Below are 21,880 nucleotides of genomic sequence, written 5' to 3'. Positions count from 1 at the left end.
GGCTTCTGGTTGGGATATGTACGTACGGTCACTGTGGAGACGACGTCATTGATGATGCCGATGACTGAGGTGGTATACTCCTAAATGCCATTGGATGAATCCCGGAAAATATTCCATTCTGTGCTAGCAAAACAGTTATGTAGTGTAGCATCTGCGTCATCTGACACTTCCGTATTGAGCGAGTCACTGGTACTTCCTGATTTAGTTTTTGTAAGAAGGAAACAGGAGGTGTCAACAGTGTGCGCAACTGGTTAACTGAAGTCAGGTGCAGGAGAGCAGAGATGAGTGAACAGGCACATTTTATTTTGCAGAAGGAAAACAGTCTGACGCAACTGCGTAACGACACTCCCGCCAAAGGCAAAAGCGAATAGCACACTCGTCACACAAATAATGTACTCTGTAGCTTCCGGTATGCTGGAAAAGGACCCGAGCTAAGGGAATTGGGCTGACTTTATAGTGCCTGTCCCAAATGGCTCATTAATGTAAATGRGCATATTTGAAGACACTGTCAGTAGTGATGTAATGTTGTAAATGTTATGTTTTGATATTGTTTAAAAAACGTGTTGCAATGTATATCCTTTAGTATGTTTAGTTAATGGAAAATGTAGGTTTGACTAGGTAATTGCTTAATTAATTAGTGTTAATTGTTCTGAGGGGAGGGGCTAGCCCTACAAAAGGAGCCTCTCTTTCAGTTCATGGGGAGGCATTTTGGATTGAGCTGTGGATGGGGTAGCATTGTTTTTAGCTGGCCCATAAGGTATATGTTTGATGGCAGTACTGTTGTTTTTGTTCCGGAATCACTTTGTAAATAAACACCCTTGCACAGAAGAACTTTTGCGGTTCCGCCATCTTTTTATTTTGATAGAGGTTAGGTTTTCCAGTTTAGCCTTCTGGCCTACTCTACGTGACAAGCATACAATACCACGGGTTCCAAACAAGACCCGGCGAAAAAAAACRGCATGAAGCGTCACACATGACACGTAACGAACAATTACACACACAGAYATGGGGGGAACAGAGGAATATATACACGTASAGTGATGAGGGAATGTAAAACAGGTGTGYGGAAAAACAAGACAAAACAAWTGGAAAATGAAAGGTGGAGTGGCGATGGCTAGAAGACCGGTGACGTCGACCGCCGAGCACCGCCCGAACAAGGAAAGGAACCGACTTCGGCGGGAGTCGTGACAGTAGCCCCTCCCTGACGCGCAGCTCGAGCAGCGCGCCGACACCGGCCTCAGGGACGACCCGGAGCAAATTTCTAGTAGCAATTTTTACAAACAACGCAAAAAAAAACGAACAAAATAGCACAATTGGTTAGAAGCATGGAAGACGTCAGCCATCTTCTTCTGCACCACATACAGTGCTTTTTGATTTTGCTTAAGCCCCATCCCCAGATCCAATTCTTTGAGTTTCCAGCCTCTAGTCCTATACAATCTCCTCCAAGTCGCCTCTAGCCCTCAGCATTGACCCCGACTGCCAGCGCAATGCCCGCTCTGTCTCCTCTCTGTACCCGCTCCAGCCCTGGTGAAGTAGCTGTGTTCTGACWAAAAATGTATCTTATTTCCCATCTGCGTAGCCCTAGCCTCCCAGTCTACAATACATAGCCTACCCAGGGAAATGCTGACTCTGGAGCAATGCCTACAGGAGCAGTTTAAGCAAGAATCCATATTTAAACAACTAAATGCACCCTTATATTTAAATAGTAATGTGTCTGCTTAGGATACCCTTAATCACAGTTTGCGAGTTCTCCTTGAGAATTTGTTGCTTTTATGAATTTTGTCTTGCTGCTTTTTGTTCTATGTTGCTCTGTCTGTATGCTACGTCTTGTTCTATGTTGCTATTGTCTATATTGTAATTGTTTTTAATAACCTGCCCAGGGACTGCGGTTGAAAATTAGCCGGCTGGCTAAAACCGGCACTTTTACTGAAACGTTGATTAATGTTCCCTGTCCCTGTAAAAAAAAATAAAAAAATAAACTCAAACTCAATAACATTACCTCAGTCCGTTCTAGTAAAGCAATAACCGGCTTGATTGAAATATCACAATAACAATGCTAACCCACGTCCCAATAAAAGTCTGTATACTAAGTACATTATATCCAAGTTGCAAGGTACATGTAGGCCTTAACACAGATCAAACAATGCAATTTGCATTCTTCATGAGGCATGGTATTCTTTCATACAGTAGATCAAGCAATTCCATTTGCAATTCTCCACAAAGGCTGATGTGCACATTTTTCACAGTAGATAAAATAATGTCATTACATTTACGTTGCACCAGAAGTGCGGCGTGCATGTTTTTATTACAGATAAAAAATATATATATTTAACCTTTATTTAACTAGGCAAGTCAGTTAAGAACAAATTCTTAGTTACAATGACGGCCTAGGAACAGTGTGTTAACTGCCTTGTTCCGGGGCAGAATGACAGATTTTTACCTTGTCAGCTCTGGGATTTGGAATAGCAACCGTTTGGTTACTGGCCAAATACTCTAACCACTAGGCTACCTCACCACCCCCCCCCCCCTAAATAACGTAATTAAGGGAGGAAACACATGTTATGCCCTAAGACACACACGTACACATTCAAACACACACTCACAAACACATACTGTACATATACACACACATGCATAGAGAGTTTTTATAAAGTGTCTGCATAGGTAGAAAGCATATCGTTCAGTTAGGTTTAAATTGATGGCTAAGGTTCACTTAATTGTCCCGGGCAAATGTTATCCGTGGGCTTTTTGTATGACCATGACCATTTGCACTGGGCCATGTGGGAAGAGGAAGTGTACATGCAGTGTGTGGGGCCACATGTGGGGCCACAATACAAATAGGAAGTACTGATTGTGAGTGAAAGAAATAATGAATGAAACAGAGAGGAAGAGCAAATGAAGGGTTGAGAGATAAAAAATGATTGATACTAATAAAAGCATCCTGAGAGCATTAGTGGTCAGGTAGGCTTGATTAACAACCCAGTGTTGATAGCTCTATGAACACTCTAAAAGCAGTCCTGAMTGGTTCCTGTATATGTGCTAAAAGGACTGGCATATTGCTTCCAATCCCTGCTAAAATGGATCTGTTCTGCCTAAGAGAACAGGGGAAGATGGAGAAGGGGAGAGTGGAGTACAGACCTGGGTTATTGATCTCTAGCACAAACTCTCAGCAGCACAGAATAGGCAATAAGGCCTTTTCTGCTATACCAGTGGTTTTCTCAGTTTTACGAGGGGTGTTTGTGTGCGTGGGTGGGGGTGGGGGAGTGTACTGTGTGTGGGCGTCATCTTTCCATTGTTGAATATGGCGACTGGCCATTTAGTAAACTGATCTTTGCAAGGGGGAAATTCCTCTATTAAGAAGGTTTATGTTAGACTTTTATGTTGATGGAGATATTTTCTGATTTCAGCTCCCCCATCGCAGAGTGACATTCTCCACAACCAATCCGGTGCAGGATCTGCAGGATGCATCTCAGCACAGTTACTATGACAGCGGCCTGGAGGAGTCAGAGACGACCAGCAGTAAGTCATCGTCTGGCCCCCGTATCGGGCCCCTGACCCTGCCTGAGGATCACTACGAGAGGACCACCCCAGACGGCAGCATTGGGGAAATGGAGCACCCTGAAAATGGTACGATCCTGTATTCTCTGTGAGTTTCAGTGTGTGTTGTATGTAATAGTAGTTGGTAGTCTGGTGTTTGTAAAGTGTTTCGTGTTTCGGTTCAGGGTTGTGACCTGAGGTGGGGATGTGTTTGTTTGTGCTGTGTGTGTGTGTGTGTGTGTTTGTTTGATTGTTTGTTAAAGGGTGGTGATGTGCAGACAGTGTTAGTGACAGTGATGTGTGTTGTGTTTGCAGAGTGTTGTATTGATATGTTAGCTGTTGTTTTGGCTGCTGGGGCAGATAGATAGATTCATAGATCTATGTGTTGTGGAGTCAGCATTCAGTGTCTCTGTCTTTTACCTCAGCAGCCCCTCTGCTCTCCTCTTTCAGAGCTCTAAGTCATTCCTAATGACCCTCTCACACAAGCTTGCTAATTTAAAAAACAGACGAATGGAGTATCTGGGTAGACAACAGTGTGTTTGTCATAAACATTTCCCCCTCCTTGCGCCAAGCTTTCTCTCTGCAAATGTAGCTAGGTGTTCCAGATCTAGAGATATGCATTCCCTATGCTCTTTACCGTATACAGCGCTCAAACAACAATACTAAATCCATATAAGCTGTGCACTATGCATAATACACACAGATGTCTAGGTCCATGGAAAAACCTTTACCCAGAGTAAAGAGTGATAACCCTATCAAGATCATCCATGCACCCGTAATAAGAACCATAGGCCCTTAACCCAAACATGTCCATAACGGAAATAAAAAATGTCCTTTGTTACACTTGTTCTCTGAGCATACTGATTGACAAATCTGACTGTTTTAAGTTGGCCAAAGCGTTTGTCTACAATGTGGGTGTTTTGATATTGTACTATATTTAGTCTATTTGGACGAATGGGGTTACTGTTTTACACATTACACATTTCATGAATCAAGTCATGTGAGTACATGTTCACATGATCAGATCTTAATAATATTTATACAGGCAAGCCCTATATTATTGTGGAAGACCTAATTCTTCTTGCTACCGCAGATATGGTTGTGACAATGTTGGGGGAAAAGGCAAAAAAAACTATACAGACAATGCCTTCATCAAACAACACTATTTCACGACTCATCAGTGACATAGCAGTAGATATTTTAAAACAATTACTGCTTTGCATATAAGCCAGTGAATTATATGCATTACTGCTGGATGAGTCAACAGACGTGGCGGGCCTGACACAGCTCCTGGTATATGTCCGTTACGTTTATGGGGGGTCAATTAAGGAAGACATCCTCTTCTGGAAACCTGGACAACAGCAGAGGATATGTTTAAAGCACTGGACAGCTTAGTGACATCAAATGGACTTTGGTGGTCAAGATGTGTTGGTATCTGTACTGATGGCGCAAAAGTCATGACAGGGAGACTGTGGAGTGGTAATGCGCGTGCAAGCAATTGCTTCCGACGCCACTTGGGTACACTGTAGCATCCACAAAGAGGTTCTTGCTGCCAAGGGAATGCCTGACAGCTTGAAAGATGTTTTGGACACTACAGTGAAAATGGTTAAAGCAAGGCCCCTGAACTCATGTATTTTCTGCCCTATGCAATGATATGTACAGTGACCATGTAACGCTTTTACAACATACAGAAGTGCGCTGGTTATCAAGGGGCAAAGTATTGACACGAGCTTAAAGATGTTTTTATTTACCATAATTTTCACTTGTCTGACCGCTTGCATGATGACAAGTTTCTCACACGACTGGCCTATCTGGGTGATGTTTTTTCTCTCCTGAATGATCTGAATCTAGGATTACAGGGACTCTGCAACTATATTCAATGTGCGGGACAAAATTTAGGTTATGATTAAGAAGTTGTAGCTCTTCTCTGTCTGCATTAACAAGGACAACACACAGGTCTTTCCATCATTGTATSAGTTTTTGTGTACAACTGAACTCAAGTTTACGGACAATGTCAAATGTGATATAACGAAGCACCTGAGTGAGTTGGGTGCGCAATTACGCAGGTACTTTCCAGAAACAGATGACACAAACAACTGGATTCCTTATCACATTCATGCCCAGCCTCCAGTCCACTTACTGAACAAGACAGCCTCATCRAAATTGCAACAAGCGGTCCTGTGAAAATGTAAATTAATCAGAAGCCACTTCCAGAGTATCCTGCCCTTTGCAACCACGTACCTATGTGAGAGTGGATTCTCGGCCCCCACTAGCATGAAAACTGAATACAGGCACAGACTGTGTGTAGAAAATTATTTAAGACTGAGACTCTCTCCAATACAACCCAACATTGCAGAGTTATGTGCATCCTTCCATGCATACCCTTTTCATTAATCTGTGGTGAGTTATTCACRATTTTATATGTAAGATGGTTCAATGAAGAGCAAAATTATTGATTATTATATTATTATTTGTGCCCTGGTCCTATAAGAGTTCTTTGTCACTTCCCACAAGCTGGGTTGTGACAAAAACTCACACTCATTCTTATGTTACAATGGCAGGCTTACAATGATGGCAAAAAACAACATTTGAGAGTGCGCTGGCCCTGGTGCTAGAGGGGGTACGCAGCTGGAGGTTTAATGTTTGAAGGGGTACGGGACTATAAAAAGTTTGTGAACCAATGGCCTAGACCAATATACTGTATATATTACAGCGTTTTCTCTTATTCTCAGATCTCAAACATGTTCTGAATAATTGTCTGGACAAATATATACACTGCTCAAAAAAATAAAGGGAACACTTAAACAACACAATGTAACTCCAAGTCAATCACACTTCTGTGAAATCAAACTGTCCACTTAGGAAGCAACACTGATTGACATACCATTTCACATGCTGTTGTGCAAATGGAATAGACAACAGGTGGAAATTATAGCAATTAGCAAGACACCCCCAATAAAGGAGTGGTTCTGCAGGTGGTGACCACAGACCACTTCTCAGTTCTATGCTTCCTGGCTGATGTTTTGGTCACTTTTGAATGCTGGCGGTGCTTTCACTCTAGTGGTAGCATGAGACGGAGTCTACAACCCACACAAGTGGCTCAGGTAGTGCAGCTCATCCAGGATGGCACATCAATGCGAGCTGTGGCAAGAAGGTTTGCTGTGTCTGTCAGCGTAGTGTCCAGAGCATGGAGGCGCTACCAGGAACAGGCCAGTACTATCAGGAGACGTGGAGGAGGCCGTAGGAGGGCAACAACCCAGCAGCAGGACCCCTACCTCCGCTTTGTGCAGGAGGAGCAGGAGGAGCACTGCCAGAGCCCTGCAAATGACCTCCAGCAGGCCACAAATGTGCATGTGTCTGTTCAAACGGTCAGAAACAGACTCCATGAGGGTGGTATGAGGGCCCGACGTCCACAGGTGGGGGTTGTGCTTACAGCCCAACACCGTGGAGGACGTTTGGCATTTGCCAGAGAACACCAAGATTGGCAAATTCGCCACTGGCGCCCTGTGCTCTTCACAGATGAAAGCAGGTTCACACTGAGCACATGTGACAGACGTGACAGAGTCTGGAGACGCCGTGGAGAACGTTCTGCTGCCTGCAACATCCCCCAGCATGACCGGTTTGGCGGTGGGTCAGTCATGGTGTGGGTGGCATTTCTTTGGGGGCCGCACACCCCTCCATGTGCTCACCAGAGGTAGCCTGACTGCCATTAGGTACCGAGATGAGATCCTCAGACCCCTTGTCAGACCATATGCTGGTGCGGTTGGCCTGGGTTCCTCCTAATGCAAGACAGTGCAGACCTCATGTGGCTGGAGTGTGTCAGCAGTTCCTGCAAGAGGAAGGCATTGATGCTATGGACTGGCCCGCCCGTTCCCCAGACCTGAATCCAATTGAGCACATCTGGGACATCATGTCTCGCTCCATCCACCAACTCCACGTTGCACCACAGACTGTCCAGGAGTTGGCGGATGCTTTAGTCCAGGTATGGGAGGAGATCCCTCAGGAGACCATCCGCCACCTCATCAGGAGCATGCCCAGGCGTTGTAGGGAGGCATACAGGCACATGGAGGCCACACACACTACTGAGCCCTTATTTTGACATGTTTTAAGGACATTACATCAAAGTTGGATCAGCCTGTAGTGTGTTTTTCCACTTTAATTTTGAGTGTGACTCCAAATCCAGACCTCCATGGGTTGATAATTTGATTTCCATTGATAATTTGTGTGTGATTTTCTTGTCAGCACATTCAACTATGAAAAGAAAAAGTATTTAATAAGAATATTTCATTCATTCAGATCTAGGATGTGTTATTTTAGTGTTCCCTTAATTTTTTTGAGCAGTGTATAAACAAAAATCTAAATACATCTACACCACACACTCTCACACACACACACACCCTAGAGTATATGCAGTATAAGAAAACCCAATGCAAGTCAATGTTTAGATCTGAATAACTTTTTTGGTATATTTCCATGGAAACGGCAGATTTTTTTTATGTAATATCTACATAGGCGTATTGTTTGAGAAACAGACGCCTCACAAGTCCTCACTTGGCAGCTTCATTAAATAGCATCCGCAAAACACCAGTCTTAACACCATACTTGTTCTGCGAGATGAAGGCTATTCCATGCGAGAAAGTGCCAAGAACCTGAAGATCTCGTACAACGCCGTGTACTACTCCCTTCACAGAACAGCCCAATCTGGCTCTAACCAGAATAGAAAGAGTGGGAGGCCACGGTGCACAACTGAGCAAGAGGACAAGTACATTTAGAGTGTCTAGTTTGAGAAACAGATGCCTCACAAGTCCTCAACTGGCAGCTTCATTAAATAGTACCCGCAAAACACCAGCTCTTTGCCAACAGTGAAGAGGCAACTCGAGGATGCTGGCCTTCTAGGCAGCGTTCCTCTGTCCAGTGTCTGTGTTATTTTGCCCATCTTAATCTTTTCTTTTTATTGACGCAGTCTGAGATATGGCTTTGTCTTTGCAACTCTGCCTAGAAGGCCAGCATCCCAGAGTCACCTCTTCACTGTTGACTTTGAGACTGGTGTTTTAAGSGTACTATTTATTGACTGTACATAAAAGCAATATCTAAGGAAATCCAATCACACACACTCCTAGAGTATATTATACAGTTTTAACAAATCCAATGCAAGTCAATGGAGAGTGAGGCATTCTGAAGCATTCTCCCTCTTTCTCTCCCTCTCTCAAAAGCACACGCATACCACAAACATACACACGTGTGTGCATGTCTCTTGGTGGGGTATGCAACATGTTTAGCACTGCTGTAGCATGCCTCATTCTCTATTGCCTTGCATTGGATTTGCTTGTACTCTATAATATACTTTAGGAGTGTGTCCGTGTGTGAATTTCTTTAGATTTCGTTTTTTATATTGGTCCAGACAGTTAAGATCGGAACATGTTTAAGATCTGAGAAAGAGAGATAATGCTGTAAAATCACTCATTCTCCAGTCTCCATTGAATTTGCTTATACTGCATATAATCTATGGATGTGAGAGTGTGTGGACTTCTTTAGATATATATACTGAACAAAAACATAAAACGCAACATTTGAAATATTGGTCCAATGTTTCATGAGCTGAAATAAAAGATCCCAGAATTTTTCCATACACACAAAAAAATGTATTTCTCTCAAATTTTGTGCAGTTAGTGAGCATGTTCTCCTTTGCCAAGATAATCCATCCACCTGACTGGTGTGGCATATAAAGAAGCTGAATAAACAGCATGATCATTACACAGGTGCACCTTGTGCAGGGGACAATAAAATGGCTCTCTAAAATTGTTATTTTTGTCACAACAATGCCACCGATGTCTCAAGTTGAGGGAGCGTGCAATTGGCATGCTGACTGCATGCCAAAGGCACGTCCACCAGAGCCGTTGTCAGGTAATTATATGTTAATTTCTCTACCATAAAGACGCTCCAACATTGTTTTAGATAATTTGGCAGTACGTCCAACCGGCCTCACAATCCTCAGACCACGTGTAACCACGCCAGCCCAGGAGCTCCACATCTGGCTTCTTCACCTGCGGGATGAGGTGAAGGGGCTGGACGGAACCAAAGCAAGGGTTAAAGTTTCCCTTCTCCTACCTTACCTGCCTACCCATTGGTTACCTTTCCTTAGCGCCACCTGGCGCGCTAACCAAAATACAGGGGGTGGTCCGCCCAGTCATACCTAGTGTGCATAGACATAGTAAATACTACGGGTATATGTATGCCCGCAGGGCTAATGCCTAAATACAGGGGGGAAGGCACACACACGCAAGGTGCCTTCCCCTTCCCCCCTGGGAACAAATGAAAGAGAATAATTCAAACTTAGTGAACAATTTAAATAAACCAAAAACACCAGGTACTATGGTATACACATACCTCTACAGGAGCGGCTACAAAAAAAACCCCACTTTCAACAAATTTACCAGACCAACAACCAACACAGCACATACAAAGAAGCTCCCTCTCCTAACAAAGGAACACTGGCTTTTCAAGCTGCAGAAGGAGTCGGTAATTGCAGACAGCTGTATCCCCTGACGAGAGGGTGGGGTGAGAGCTCCAATTAGTGATGGGCCGACCAATCAGCTGCTTTGGAATCCAGGAAGCCATTTCCTGAAATACACATATACACAAACACAAACCCACAACAACACAGAAACTGAGGTATGTTACAACAACCGAAAAATGTATGCACAAACTGTCAGAAACCGTCTCAGGGCAGCTCATGCTCATTGTCCTACCCAGGKCCTTGACCTGCCGGCAGTTCGGTGTCGTAACCGACTTCAGTTGGCAAATGCTCACCTTCGATGGCCACTGGCATGCTGGAGAAGTGTGCTCTTCATGRATGAGTCCCAGGTTTCAACTGTACTGGGCAGATGTCATATGGCGTGTATGGCGTCATGTGGGAGAAACGTGGGTGAGCGGTTTGTTGATGTCAACGTTGTGAGCAGAGTGCCCCATAGTGGCTCTGGGGTTATGGTATGGGCAGGCATAAGCTACAGACAACGAATACAATTGCATTTTTTTTCGATTGCACAGAGATACCGTGACGAGATCCGGAGGCCCATTGTCATGCCATTCATCCGCAGCATTCACCTCATGTTTCAGCATGATAATGCACGGCACCATGCCGCAAGGATCTGTACACAATTCCTGGAAGCTGAACATATCCCAGATGGGGGTCACACCAGATACTGACTAGTTTTCTGATCCAAGCCCTTCACTTTTTATATGTACCATATCTTTATTCCCAGTCCATAGATTAGGGCCTAATTMATTCATTTAAATTGACCAATTTCCTTATATGAACTGTAACTCAGTAAAATCTTTGAAATCGTTGCATGTTGCGTTTATATTTTGGTTCATATATACTGGTTCAGTGTCCAGGCAATCAATATACCAAAAATTCTTAAGATCAGATCATTTTGACTTGATTCTTGAAAAGAAAATCTGTAAACGTATGTGTCGAAAGWCTAAATACAGTACTATACAGAAACTACTGACAATTGAATAATACATTTGTCATATTTGGGCTTTTTCAGAAATGTATTTTAAAAGTCATTTTTAAGATTTTTTAAATATATAATATTATTATAAATAATGACAAACTTAAAATGTCAATGTGGCCTGTTTAGACACTTGTACTAACTATGTTGACTCCAAATGTAATGCTTTTACACCAAACAGAATTTGTTCTGTGGCTCGTTTTGATATTGTACTAAATATAGTACAGCACATGTGAAACTCATTCCATGGAGGGCCGAGTGTCTGCTGGGTTTTCACTCCTCCCTTGTGCTTGATTGATGAATTAAGGTCACTAATGAGTAAGGAACTCATCACCTCACCTTGTTGTCTAGGCCTTAATTGAAAGGAAAATCAAAAACCTGCAGACTCTAAGCCCTCCATSGAATGAATTTGACACCCCTGTAGTACAAGTACATGAATGGGTTTTAAGTAACTCAGCGTAATGCATTGTTAGTCCTGTACCACAATACACTAAACCATCCATTGGATGCAAGCCCCAGACAGCAGAGCACTGGTTCAGTTATATTTGCATGCCAATAGTTTACTGTTCCACAACATGTTCTCATTGGTTTCATCTCCAATATTTAGCCTTTTTACCCATTCCACTGGTTTTATCTCCAAAGCAGTCTTTCTGTTTCCTATTCTTCTGGGAAAAACATGGCTTCCTGTGGCCTTCTCCCAGAGCTTCAGTCTCCCCAAGTGGGGAGTGGCTGTCATCCTCCCAGCAGCAGACAGAGGAGAGAAAGGAAATGTTAGGGAGAGAAATGTCAGCTCCACCTGGGAATGCATATGTGTTAGGGGAGAGGATGAGTGATACGCTAACAGGTGGAGTCAGTTTCCTGTTCGGTTTGTGAATTCACAGCCACTGCCCTCACACATTATATATTAAACATGCTTTAGTTTCTGGTTCTGTTGTTGTGTTTTATTCTTTCTCAGGCAGCTTATTGGCTGAGCATTAAAACAAAACTCCCTTTAAGAAAATAGGACTTTGTTAGGCAGGTTTGCTTTGTTGTCGGTTGCAGGAAGACAAGATTGTGATCGGAGCTTGAGCGGTTAAAGAATGAAAAGTCAGAGAGATGAGGGAGATGTTGGATCCTGACAGGGAGCTGGGACTGAGTCATCTTTGATAAGGATGCAAAGCCCACAGGGTGAGCACGTAGCAGCACGTAGGGACTGGGAGACTGGAAGATGAACCACTAACCATAGATAGACCTAATTAAAATGTGATTCTCACTTCAGGGAGATTACAGAGAAGGCCCACAGAAAAATGATGGATGAGAAATGAATGAAAAGAGACAGAGGGATTCCACCCTCGCAAGCTCCACCTGAATGGTGGTGGGAAGTCGTGTCTGTTTTCTGTTCTGTTAGAATGAAGTTGAGTGACAGGGTGACAGGGTGCACTGATGCCTGGGATCATTCGTGGCTCACAAGATGATTGACAGGTGGAAAGCAAGGAGGTGAGCACACTATGTGTCATTGCATTTAAAATGGATGAAAAGCAATATGTGAATTCGAGACATCCACCTTGAGCGTCGTTGGCCTGCAGACGACTGACGTGAATGTCGTTTACTATGATGGGTGGCCTTTTGTTATCGGAAATCTGTGGAACAGCAGAAGAAAACTGTTGTTTATGATCGACTTAGGGCTGGCACAATTACGTATAATCATGTAAACGATTATTATAGATGAAGACTGTCATGGAAATGAAATGAACCTGTGCAGCTGACTGAAGACAGGRCAGCCAGGCATTAGTGCAGTGGAGTCCGTATCCATGGTRACACGGACAATGTACAACATGATTAAACTTTGTTTTTCCTTGCTTAAACAAGCAAAGTGTTGTAGAAATTTGTATTTGGTGGCCTAGACAACGCCCCCTCCCTGCAGCATCAGCACATGCAGTCAGGAGCAAATGAGAGGAGAAAATGTGCATTTTAAAAATGATATATATACAGTACCAGTCAATAGTTTGGACACACCTACTCATTCCAGGGTTTTCTTTATTTTTACTATTTTCTACATTATAGAATAATAGTGAATACATCAAAACTAGGAAACAACACATATTGAGTCATGTAGTAACCCAAAAAAGTGTTAAACAAATCAAAACATATTTTATATTCAAAGTAGCCACCCTTTGCCTTGATGACAGCTTTGCACACTCTTTTCGMATTCTCTCAACTAGCTTCATGGGGTATTCACCTGGAATRCATTTCAATTAASAGGTRTGCCTTGTWAAAAGTACATTTGTGGAATTTCTTTCCTTCTAATGTGTTTGAGCCAATCAGTTGTGTTGTGTCAAGGTAGAGGTGGTATACAGCAGATAGCCCTACAGTATTTGGTAAAAGACCAAATCATTATTAATGGCAAGATCAGCTCAAAAAAGCAAAGAGAAATGACAGTCCATCATTACTTTAAGATATGAAGGTCAGTCAATGTAGAAAATAGTAAAAATAAAGAAAAATCGTGGAACGAGTAGGTGTGTCCAAACTTTTGACTGGTACTGTATATACTGTGCATACATACAGTACCAGTCAAACGTTTGGACACACTTACTCATTCAAGGGTTGTTCTTTTTTTGTGTATTTTCTACATTGTAGAATAATAGTGAAGACATCAAAACTATGAAATAATACATATTGAGTCATGTAGTAACCCAAAAAATGTTAAACAAACAAATCATATTTTAGATTTTAGATTCTTCAAAGTAGCCACACAAAGTAACTTTTCCAACAGTCTTGAAGGAGTTCCCACATATGTTGAACACTTGTTGGATGAACCAACTCATCCCAAACCATCTCAATTGGGTTGAAGACTGGTGATTGTGGAGGCCAGGTCATCTGATGCAGCACTCCCTCACTTTCCTTCTTGGTCAAATAGCCTTTACACAGCCTGGGGGTGTGTTTCGGGCCATTGTCCTGTTGAAAAACAAATGATAGTCCCACGAAGAGTAAACCAGATGGGATGGCATATTGCTGCAGAATKGWGTGGTAGCCATGCAGGTTAAGCGTGCCTTGAATTATAAATAAATCACTGACAGTCTTACCAGCAAAGCACCCCCACACCATTACACCTCCTCCTCCATGCTTCACGGTGGGAMGCACACATGCAGMGATCATCCGTTCTTCAAAAGTTATGAMATTTTCCGGATTGACGGACCATGTCTTAATTTCTCTAGGATATGTGGGACGCTAAYGTCCCACTTGGCCAAAAGCCAGTAAAAATGCAGAGCGCCAAATTCAAATATATTACTATAAAATCAAACTTTCATGAAATCACACATGAAAGACACCAAATTAAAGCTACACTTGTTGTKAATCCAGCCAACATGTCTGATTTCAAAAAGGATTTAYGGCGAAAGCACACCAAACGATTATGTTAGGTCAGTACATAGCCACAGAAAAACASAGCCATTTTTCCAGCCAAAGWGAGGARTAACAAAAAGCTGAATTAGAGATAAAATGAATCACTAACCTTTGATGATCTTCATCAGATGACACTCATAGGACTTCATGTTACACAATACATGTATGTTTTGTTCGGTAAAGTTCATATTTATATCCAAAAATCTGAGTTTAGGCGGGACGCTACTGTCTCACTTGGCAAAAAGCCAGAGAAAATGCAGAGCGCCAAATTCAAATTAATTACTATAAAAATTACTATAAAAATCAACTTTCATTAAATCACACATGAAAGATACCAAATTAAAGCTACACTGGTTGTGAATCCAGCCAATATGTCAGAATCAAATAGGCTTTTCGGCGAAAGCAAACGATGCTATTATCTGAGTTAGCACCATTGTAAACAAGAGAGATAAGCATATTTCAACCCTGCAGGCGCGACACAAAACGCAGAAATAAAAAATATAATTCATGCCTTACCTTTGACGAGCTTCTGTTGTTGGCACTCCAATATGTCCATAAACATCACAAATGGTCCTTTTGTTCGATTAATTCCGTCGATATAATCCAAAATGTCCATTTATTTGGCGCGTTTGATCCAGAAAAACACCGCTTCCAAATTGCTCAAAACGTGACTACAAAATATCTCAAAGGTTACCTGTAAACTTTGCCAAAAAATGTCAAACTACTTTTGTAATACAACTTTAGGTATTTTTTAACGTTAATAATCGATAAAATTGAAGATGGGATGATCTGTGTTCAATACAGGATTAAAACCAACTATAGCCAGCTTTCTGGTCACACGCTTCTATCTAACAGGACACTTAATGTGCACTCTCGTTCAAGATGGCCGTACTTCTTCATTACATAAAGGATAACCTCAACCAATTTCTCAAGACTGTTGACATCCAGTGGAAGCGGTAGGAACTGCAAGCAGGTCCCTTAGAAATCTGGTTTCCCAATGAAACCTCATTGAAAAGAGAGTGACCTCAAAAAAAAAATCTGAATGGTTTGTCCTCGGGGTTTCGCCTGCTAAATAAGTTCTGTTATACTCACAGACATGATTCAAACAGTTTTAGAAACTTCAGAGTGTTTCCTATCCAAATGTACTAACAATATGCGTATCTTTTTTTCTGGGGATGAGTAGCTGGCAGTTGAATTTGGGTATGSTTTTCAWCCAAACGTGAAAATGATGCCCCCTATCCTAGAGAAGTTAAAGTAATGATGGACTGTCATTTCTCTTTGCTTATTTGAGCTGTTCTTGCCATACTATGGACTTGGTCTTTTACCAAATATAGTTTTTTTCAGTATACCACCCCTACCTTGTCACAACACAACTGATTGTCTCGAATGTATTAAGAAGGAAAGAAATTCCACAAATGTACTTTTAACAAGGTACACCTGTTAACCTCACTAGGGTATGTGGGACGCTAGCGTCCAACCTCGTCAACAGCCAGTGAAACTGCAGGGCGCCAAATTCAAAACAACAGAAATCCCATGATTAAAATTCCTCAAACATACAAGTATTTTACACCATTTTAAAGATACACTTGTTGTAAATCAAGCCACAGTGTCCGATTTCAAAAAGGCTTTACGACGAAAGCACACCAAACGATTATGTTAGGTTTTGTATGTTTGGTTCGGTAAWGTTCACATTTATATCCCAAAATCTGAGTTTACATTGGCGCGTTATGTTCAGTAGTTCCAAAACATTTAGATCCACTTCTCCTTAATGCAACTGCTGTGTCAGATTTCAAAAAAACTTTACAGAAAAAGCACACCATGCAATAATCTGAGTACAGCGCTCAGAGACCAACACAACCCAAACAGATATCCGCCATGTTGTGTAATCAACAGAAGTCAGAAATAGCATTMTAAATATTCACTTACCTTTGATGATCTTCATCAGAATGCACTCCCAGGAATCCCAGTTCCACAATAAWTGTTTGTTTTGTTCGATGAAGTCCATAATTTATGTCCAAATACCTCCTTTTTGTTTGCGCGTTTAGCTCAGTAATCAAAATTCATGAGGCGCGATCACTAGTTGCAGACAAACTCAAAAAGTTCCGTTACAGCTGTAGAAACATGTCAAACGATGTATAGAATCAATCTTTAGGATGTTTTTGACATAAATCTTCAATAATGTTCCAACCGGAGAATTCCTTTGTCTGTAGAATTGCAATGGAACGCAAGCTAACTATCACGTGAAGACGCGTGGCCAGCTCGTGGCTCTCTGGCAGACCTCTGACTCAATCCCCTCTCATTCGCCCCCACTTCACAGTAGAAGCCTCAAACAAGGTTCTAAAGACTGCTGACATCTAGTGGAAGCCTTAGGAAGTGCAATATGACCCCATAGACACTGTGTATTCGATTGGCAAAGAGTTGAAAAACTACAAACCTCAGATTTTCMCACTTTCTGGTTGGATTTTYTGTCWTGTTTTTGCCTGCCATATGAGTTCTGTTATACTCACAGACATCATTCAAACAGTTTTAGAAACGTCAGAGTGTTTTCTACCCAATTCCAATATATGCATATTCTAGCTTTTATGGCTGAGTAGCAGGCAGTTTAATTTGGGCACGCTTTTCATCCAAAATTCCCAATGCTGCCCCCTACCCTAGTGAAGTTAATTGAAATGTATTCCAGGTGAATACCTCATGAAGCTGGTTGAGAGAATGCCAAGAGTGTGCAAAGCTGTCATTAAGGCAAAKGTTGACTACTTTGAAGAATCTAAAATATATTTTGATTTGTTTAACACTTTTTCAGTTACTAAATGATTCCATATGTGATATTTCATCGTTTTGATGTCTTCACTATTATTCTACAATGTAGAAAATAGTTAAATAAAGAAAATCCCTGGAATGAGCATGTGTATCCAAACTTTTGACTGGTACTGTATATATTTCTATATTTTTTTGCTATTCAAATGATTGTAACGGTGACCGTGGTCATTTGGCTGACCAATAACCGTCATCCAAAATTCCATTACCATCAAAGCCCTAGATCAGGGTCCCCAACTGRCGGCCTGCGGTTGGTTTTATTTTGCCCCCCAAGTTTTCTGAGCAAAAAATGTATGCTCTATGAACTATGGGTTTTCTGTATCTGTTTTTGGATAGGGGGTAGTAGTTTATGTCCCACTTTGACTTTTGCTGGGTGAACTGATATTCAGTCTGCATAAGCAGCTTGAAGTTAGGATGACTCAGTAATGATATGATTCACCATTGTCTTTCACATGGAGATCATATTAAATTACTTTGAAATTGTTTCTTAGTATTCTAATTCCTAATTTTGTGGTCTTTCGTAACATGTTCCCCTTTGTTCATGTTGTTATGATACTGTGAAGGTTGGATGAAGTTAGTCTTTCTGAAAAGAAGCTGAAAATAGACCTTCAATTAACTTTGCTACYGTACAAATCACAAATCTTTTTGAGTTCCAACGTCCATCCCAAACTACTGTGGTAGAGCTCTAAAACACCTTTCAATATCATAAAGCTTTCTTACAAATAATATCTATCCTAATACAAAACATGCTCTCCATATGTGACAATTTTTTCTCCTAGTTTGCCCTGTCTTGTCTAATCTAAATGACCTAAGGAACTATGTACGCTAGTTTTTTGTAGCTTTTTAATTGGTCACTATATCAGTGCTGGTTATGTGAAAGCATTGGGSTTGATACTGTGTAATGGAATGTGTTCTCTTACTCCAATGGAATAGGCCTGTGTAGTGTGGTGTGGGTGGGAGTGTGCGGTCCTTGACTCAGGCTCTGGGTCACTGATAGAGATGGAAGCATCCACTCTCCTGGCRCTAAGACTCTTGTCTTCAGAGAGCAGGTTCAGACAGAGTTCATAAGATCTGTGATATTTGATTTATGCTACATAATCTGCAGCTATTGATTTCTCTAGTTGGCCTTAGCAGTAGGCCTCTGTATTTCCATTCTTGACTCCGGTCTGTGTTGGAGTGCCCTACATTAAGTTTCTTTCTCCTATGAACACTGCTTTATTCATATTCCTTATTCTCACCCTCTTCACACTATAGCCAGTGTTTCCCTTGGGAGGGGGGTCTTCCTGGGGCATACATTTATACATCTATTAATAGGGTTGGCTACACTTCCAGGATTACAAGCTACCTTGGAGCTTTCCCTGACGATCTGATGTTGTAATGTGTCACTCTGATCTTAAAAGTGCGTCACGTCAAAAACAAAATATATTTTTAAATGTTTTTCTATGGAGACGCACCTTTAAGATCAGAGTGACACATTACAACATCAGATTGTCTGACCAACATCAGAATATAGGGGAAACACTGCTATAGCACATCTAAAACAGTGGGAGTGATTGGTTGAGTGTGCGTGTGCAAGTGCATAATTTGATTTCTGAATATTCTGACACTATTCCTAATCCTGAGCAGTTTTCAAAGCCAGACTTTAGAGAATATCATAACTCATCTACCATTGTCTGAATGTGAGTTTTCTCAGAAAATCATTAGGCATATTAGACAGCTTAGACCTGTCAAAACAAAATCAGCGATGAAAGTAAAGAAATGGCATTCAGCTAGTGACAGCATTCCATTTCCACTTCCTTCAACACTTAATTGAGTTGTTGTGATTTTGTTTTATACAATTTGTGAAGTGCCTCCAGTCTTTTTATGTCATGATTATTAGAAGACTTGATCATCGCAGCTTTTATTTGCTAATTTCCATCATCTCTAAACCAATGAAGCAGTAACCCAGACCAGTAACGAGCCCCAGCGCAGCCATTGCCTCACATTACTAATGACCTCAAGTCTTTGACACTACACTGTCCCAATTACATCCTCTCTGTCTGGGTCACTGAGTGTGCCCACTGCCCAACAGCCTGAGTGTGCCCACTGCCCCCACTCATATATGATACAGTCTGGGTCAGCGACTGCAACAGTATACTCTGTGTCAGTGGTGACCAGCAGTATACTTAGTACACTCATATACTCTGGGTCAGTGACAACAGTTCTCCCAGTATTCCAGTCATGTTCTCCTCTCCCCCGGGTTGATGATGACATCCACTGGGATCATTGCTCAGCCTCCTGGCTGTGGTGGCATGGGCACTGATAGGACCCCTGGTGTACACACACACACACACACACACACACACACACACACACACACACACACACACACACACACACACACACACACACACACACACACACACACACACACACACACACACACACACACACACACTCTGGGCGCCCCAGATGGAGGCATTTCCATGTGGCTAGGTGCCCAGCATGGGGCCTCACTGTGCTATGTCTGCCTCTGTGCGGACTCACTGCACATATGGGCCAGTGAGAGGGAGAGATAAAATGGAATTTGCATAATAAAGAGGATCTTTAGCAATGCTGTGTGATTTTTCTCCMGCAAATGTCTCAGATGATGTATGTAGCCTAATATTTCTGTTTTTTTTTACTCCTGTCAGAGATTTTTACCTGTGGTTGTTTTAAAGCACTGAACCTCCCTTCTGCCCAACAGCCTAGATGTACAGTAACTCATTAATCGCCCCATGCAGTCTTTTAATGTTATTTTAAAATCACCACAGTATGTCTAATAACACASTGTGTGTGTTTATTTCATGAAAATAACTCCAAATATATTTGTATCTTTTATTTTCTTCAGCTTCATTTTGCTGTTGAAATGCTCAGTCTGATTGTGTGGGCATGTTGATATTAATGTTTAGGTATTTACATATAGAGCCCTGATTGGCGGATATGATCATCTGGACMAGGGGTGTCAAACAAATTTTGTGCCGGGGGCCACAATCTGTCCGGAAGGCCTCACTGAAAATGTGTTATATTTCAAACAAAAAAATCTCCACTTGGTTTGCTTATCGCTGTATTCTCGCGTGGACAGATTTTTACGGGAGTGGAGCATCTCGCTTCACCTCTTCGTCWCGGTCTCGAGCTGGASAGTCAAGAAACTGTATGAATGTAGACCCATTATCATTTCTACACAGTTTCAATTTGTCTTTAGTAATTTTTAAGTGTATTGACTTATTTTCTTTGCTCAAACCACCCTTGGGCCGGATTGGATTGGAGCCAAATAAAACCACCCTCAGGCCAAATTCAGCCAACGGGCCGCCAGTTGGGGAACCCTGCTCTACAGCTTACCCATTCAAAGTAGGAGGATCCATATGCAAATAAAAGATGACTGGTTATTGGTCAGAATAAACAGATCAGATTGTGACATGCTGTTGGCCAATTTATTTTTCTCCAAGGCTCTTACACTGAAAGGGCATTGTCATTTTCACAATTACAGAGTGTTATTTCTTGGCATCATAGTGTGTTAATATCTTAAAAACAAATAAGAAAATCAATTTTTTTGACAGTACTGCCACTTTAATGTAACACTGTGGTGCCATTCCTGGATGATGTGTCTCTGCGTGCGTGAGTGTGGGTGTATTCATGTTTTTCTGTCTGTGTGTGTATGTGTGTTTCCCTGTGTATGTACTGCACTGCTTTGTGTTGTGTGTGAGTATAGTAGAACAGTGAGTGTGATATGGAAATGGACAGAAGGCGAGAAAAAGAGGGAGAAGAGGGGGACATTGAGAAAGAGAATGAGACAGACTGAGAGACAGAGTGTGAGTCTGAGGGGGCTTGTTTGTCTTGCGGATGCCAGTTTGGGCTGCTGCCTGGGTGCCAGAGTGACGTGGCGATCCGGGGGAATGGTTTTGCTCAGGCAGATGGCACTGGGCCTTGTCAGAGTCCCGGCCTGTTAGTAGAATTGATTGTAGGGGCCTCTGCCAGTCTCTCTTAGGACCGTGGCCTATGCCAGCATATCCTGGGACTACCACCACCCTAGAGGAGACAGGTCATGTGACTCAGAGCTTTTTGGGGGGCTGGGTGAAAATGTTTGAACAATGGGCTCCCATGCAAAGGGTCCCCCGAGGCATGTTGTCATGGGCAATCTGGTCTTAATACAGAGCACATTCTAGCACAGCCATTCTGTTCAGCTCCAATCAGCTGCTGCTGTTTGTTGCCCCTGTTTTTTTTGTATCTTTTCTGCAGAGCCAGCAGGTCGGTGGTAGAAAAGTGCCTTACTGTAGCAGAATTACATTCTCTAACCTGGCAAGCGCTTTGACACTGCTGACAATGATTCACCATATCCTTTTTTGGTGAGTTTATGGGACAATAAATCTGAATACAAAAGACTCACGTAGGGGCAGCAGGTAGCCTAGCGCTTAAGAGCACTGTGCCAGTATCCGAAAGGTTGCTAGTTCGAATCTCTGAGCCAACTAGTTGAAAAATCCTTTGAGCAAGGCACTTAACCATATTGCTCTGGATAAGAGCATCTGCTAAATGATTAAAACGTTGTGATGTGTCATATTTATAGATGTCTCTAGAGGCCCCTCTATGGGTCTGGATAACTCCTATCTGTCTGTGGT

The 21,880-nt window shown here is 42.1% G+C and overlaps 1 protein-coding gene across 1 annotated transcript in view; it reads left to right on the top strand.

Annotated features, from left to right (window-relative positions):
• The window catches only part of LOC111981961 (protocadherin-1-like), a 122,388-nt gene that overhangs the window by 81,787 nt on the left and 18,721 nt on the right, over positions 1 to 21,880 (top strand). The window contains exon 4 of the mRNA XM_024013466.1: positions 3,408 to 3,627. Within this exon, the coding sequence (XP_023869234.1) occupies positions 3,408 to 3,627 (220 nt within the window). The remainder of the gene's footprint in view (positions 1 to 3,407; positions 3,628 to 21,880) is intronic.

Source organism: Salvelinus sp. IW2-2015, linkage group LG20, assembly GCF_002910315.2.
Source record: "Salvelinus sp. IW2-2015 linkage group LG20, ASM291031v2, whole genome shotgun sequence".
NCBI lineage: Eukaryota > Metazoa > Chordata > Actinopteri > Salmoniformes > Salmonidae > Salvelinus > Salvelinus sp. IW2-2015.
This window is presented reverse-complemented; position numbering and strand designations above follow the sequence as displayed.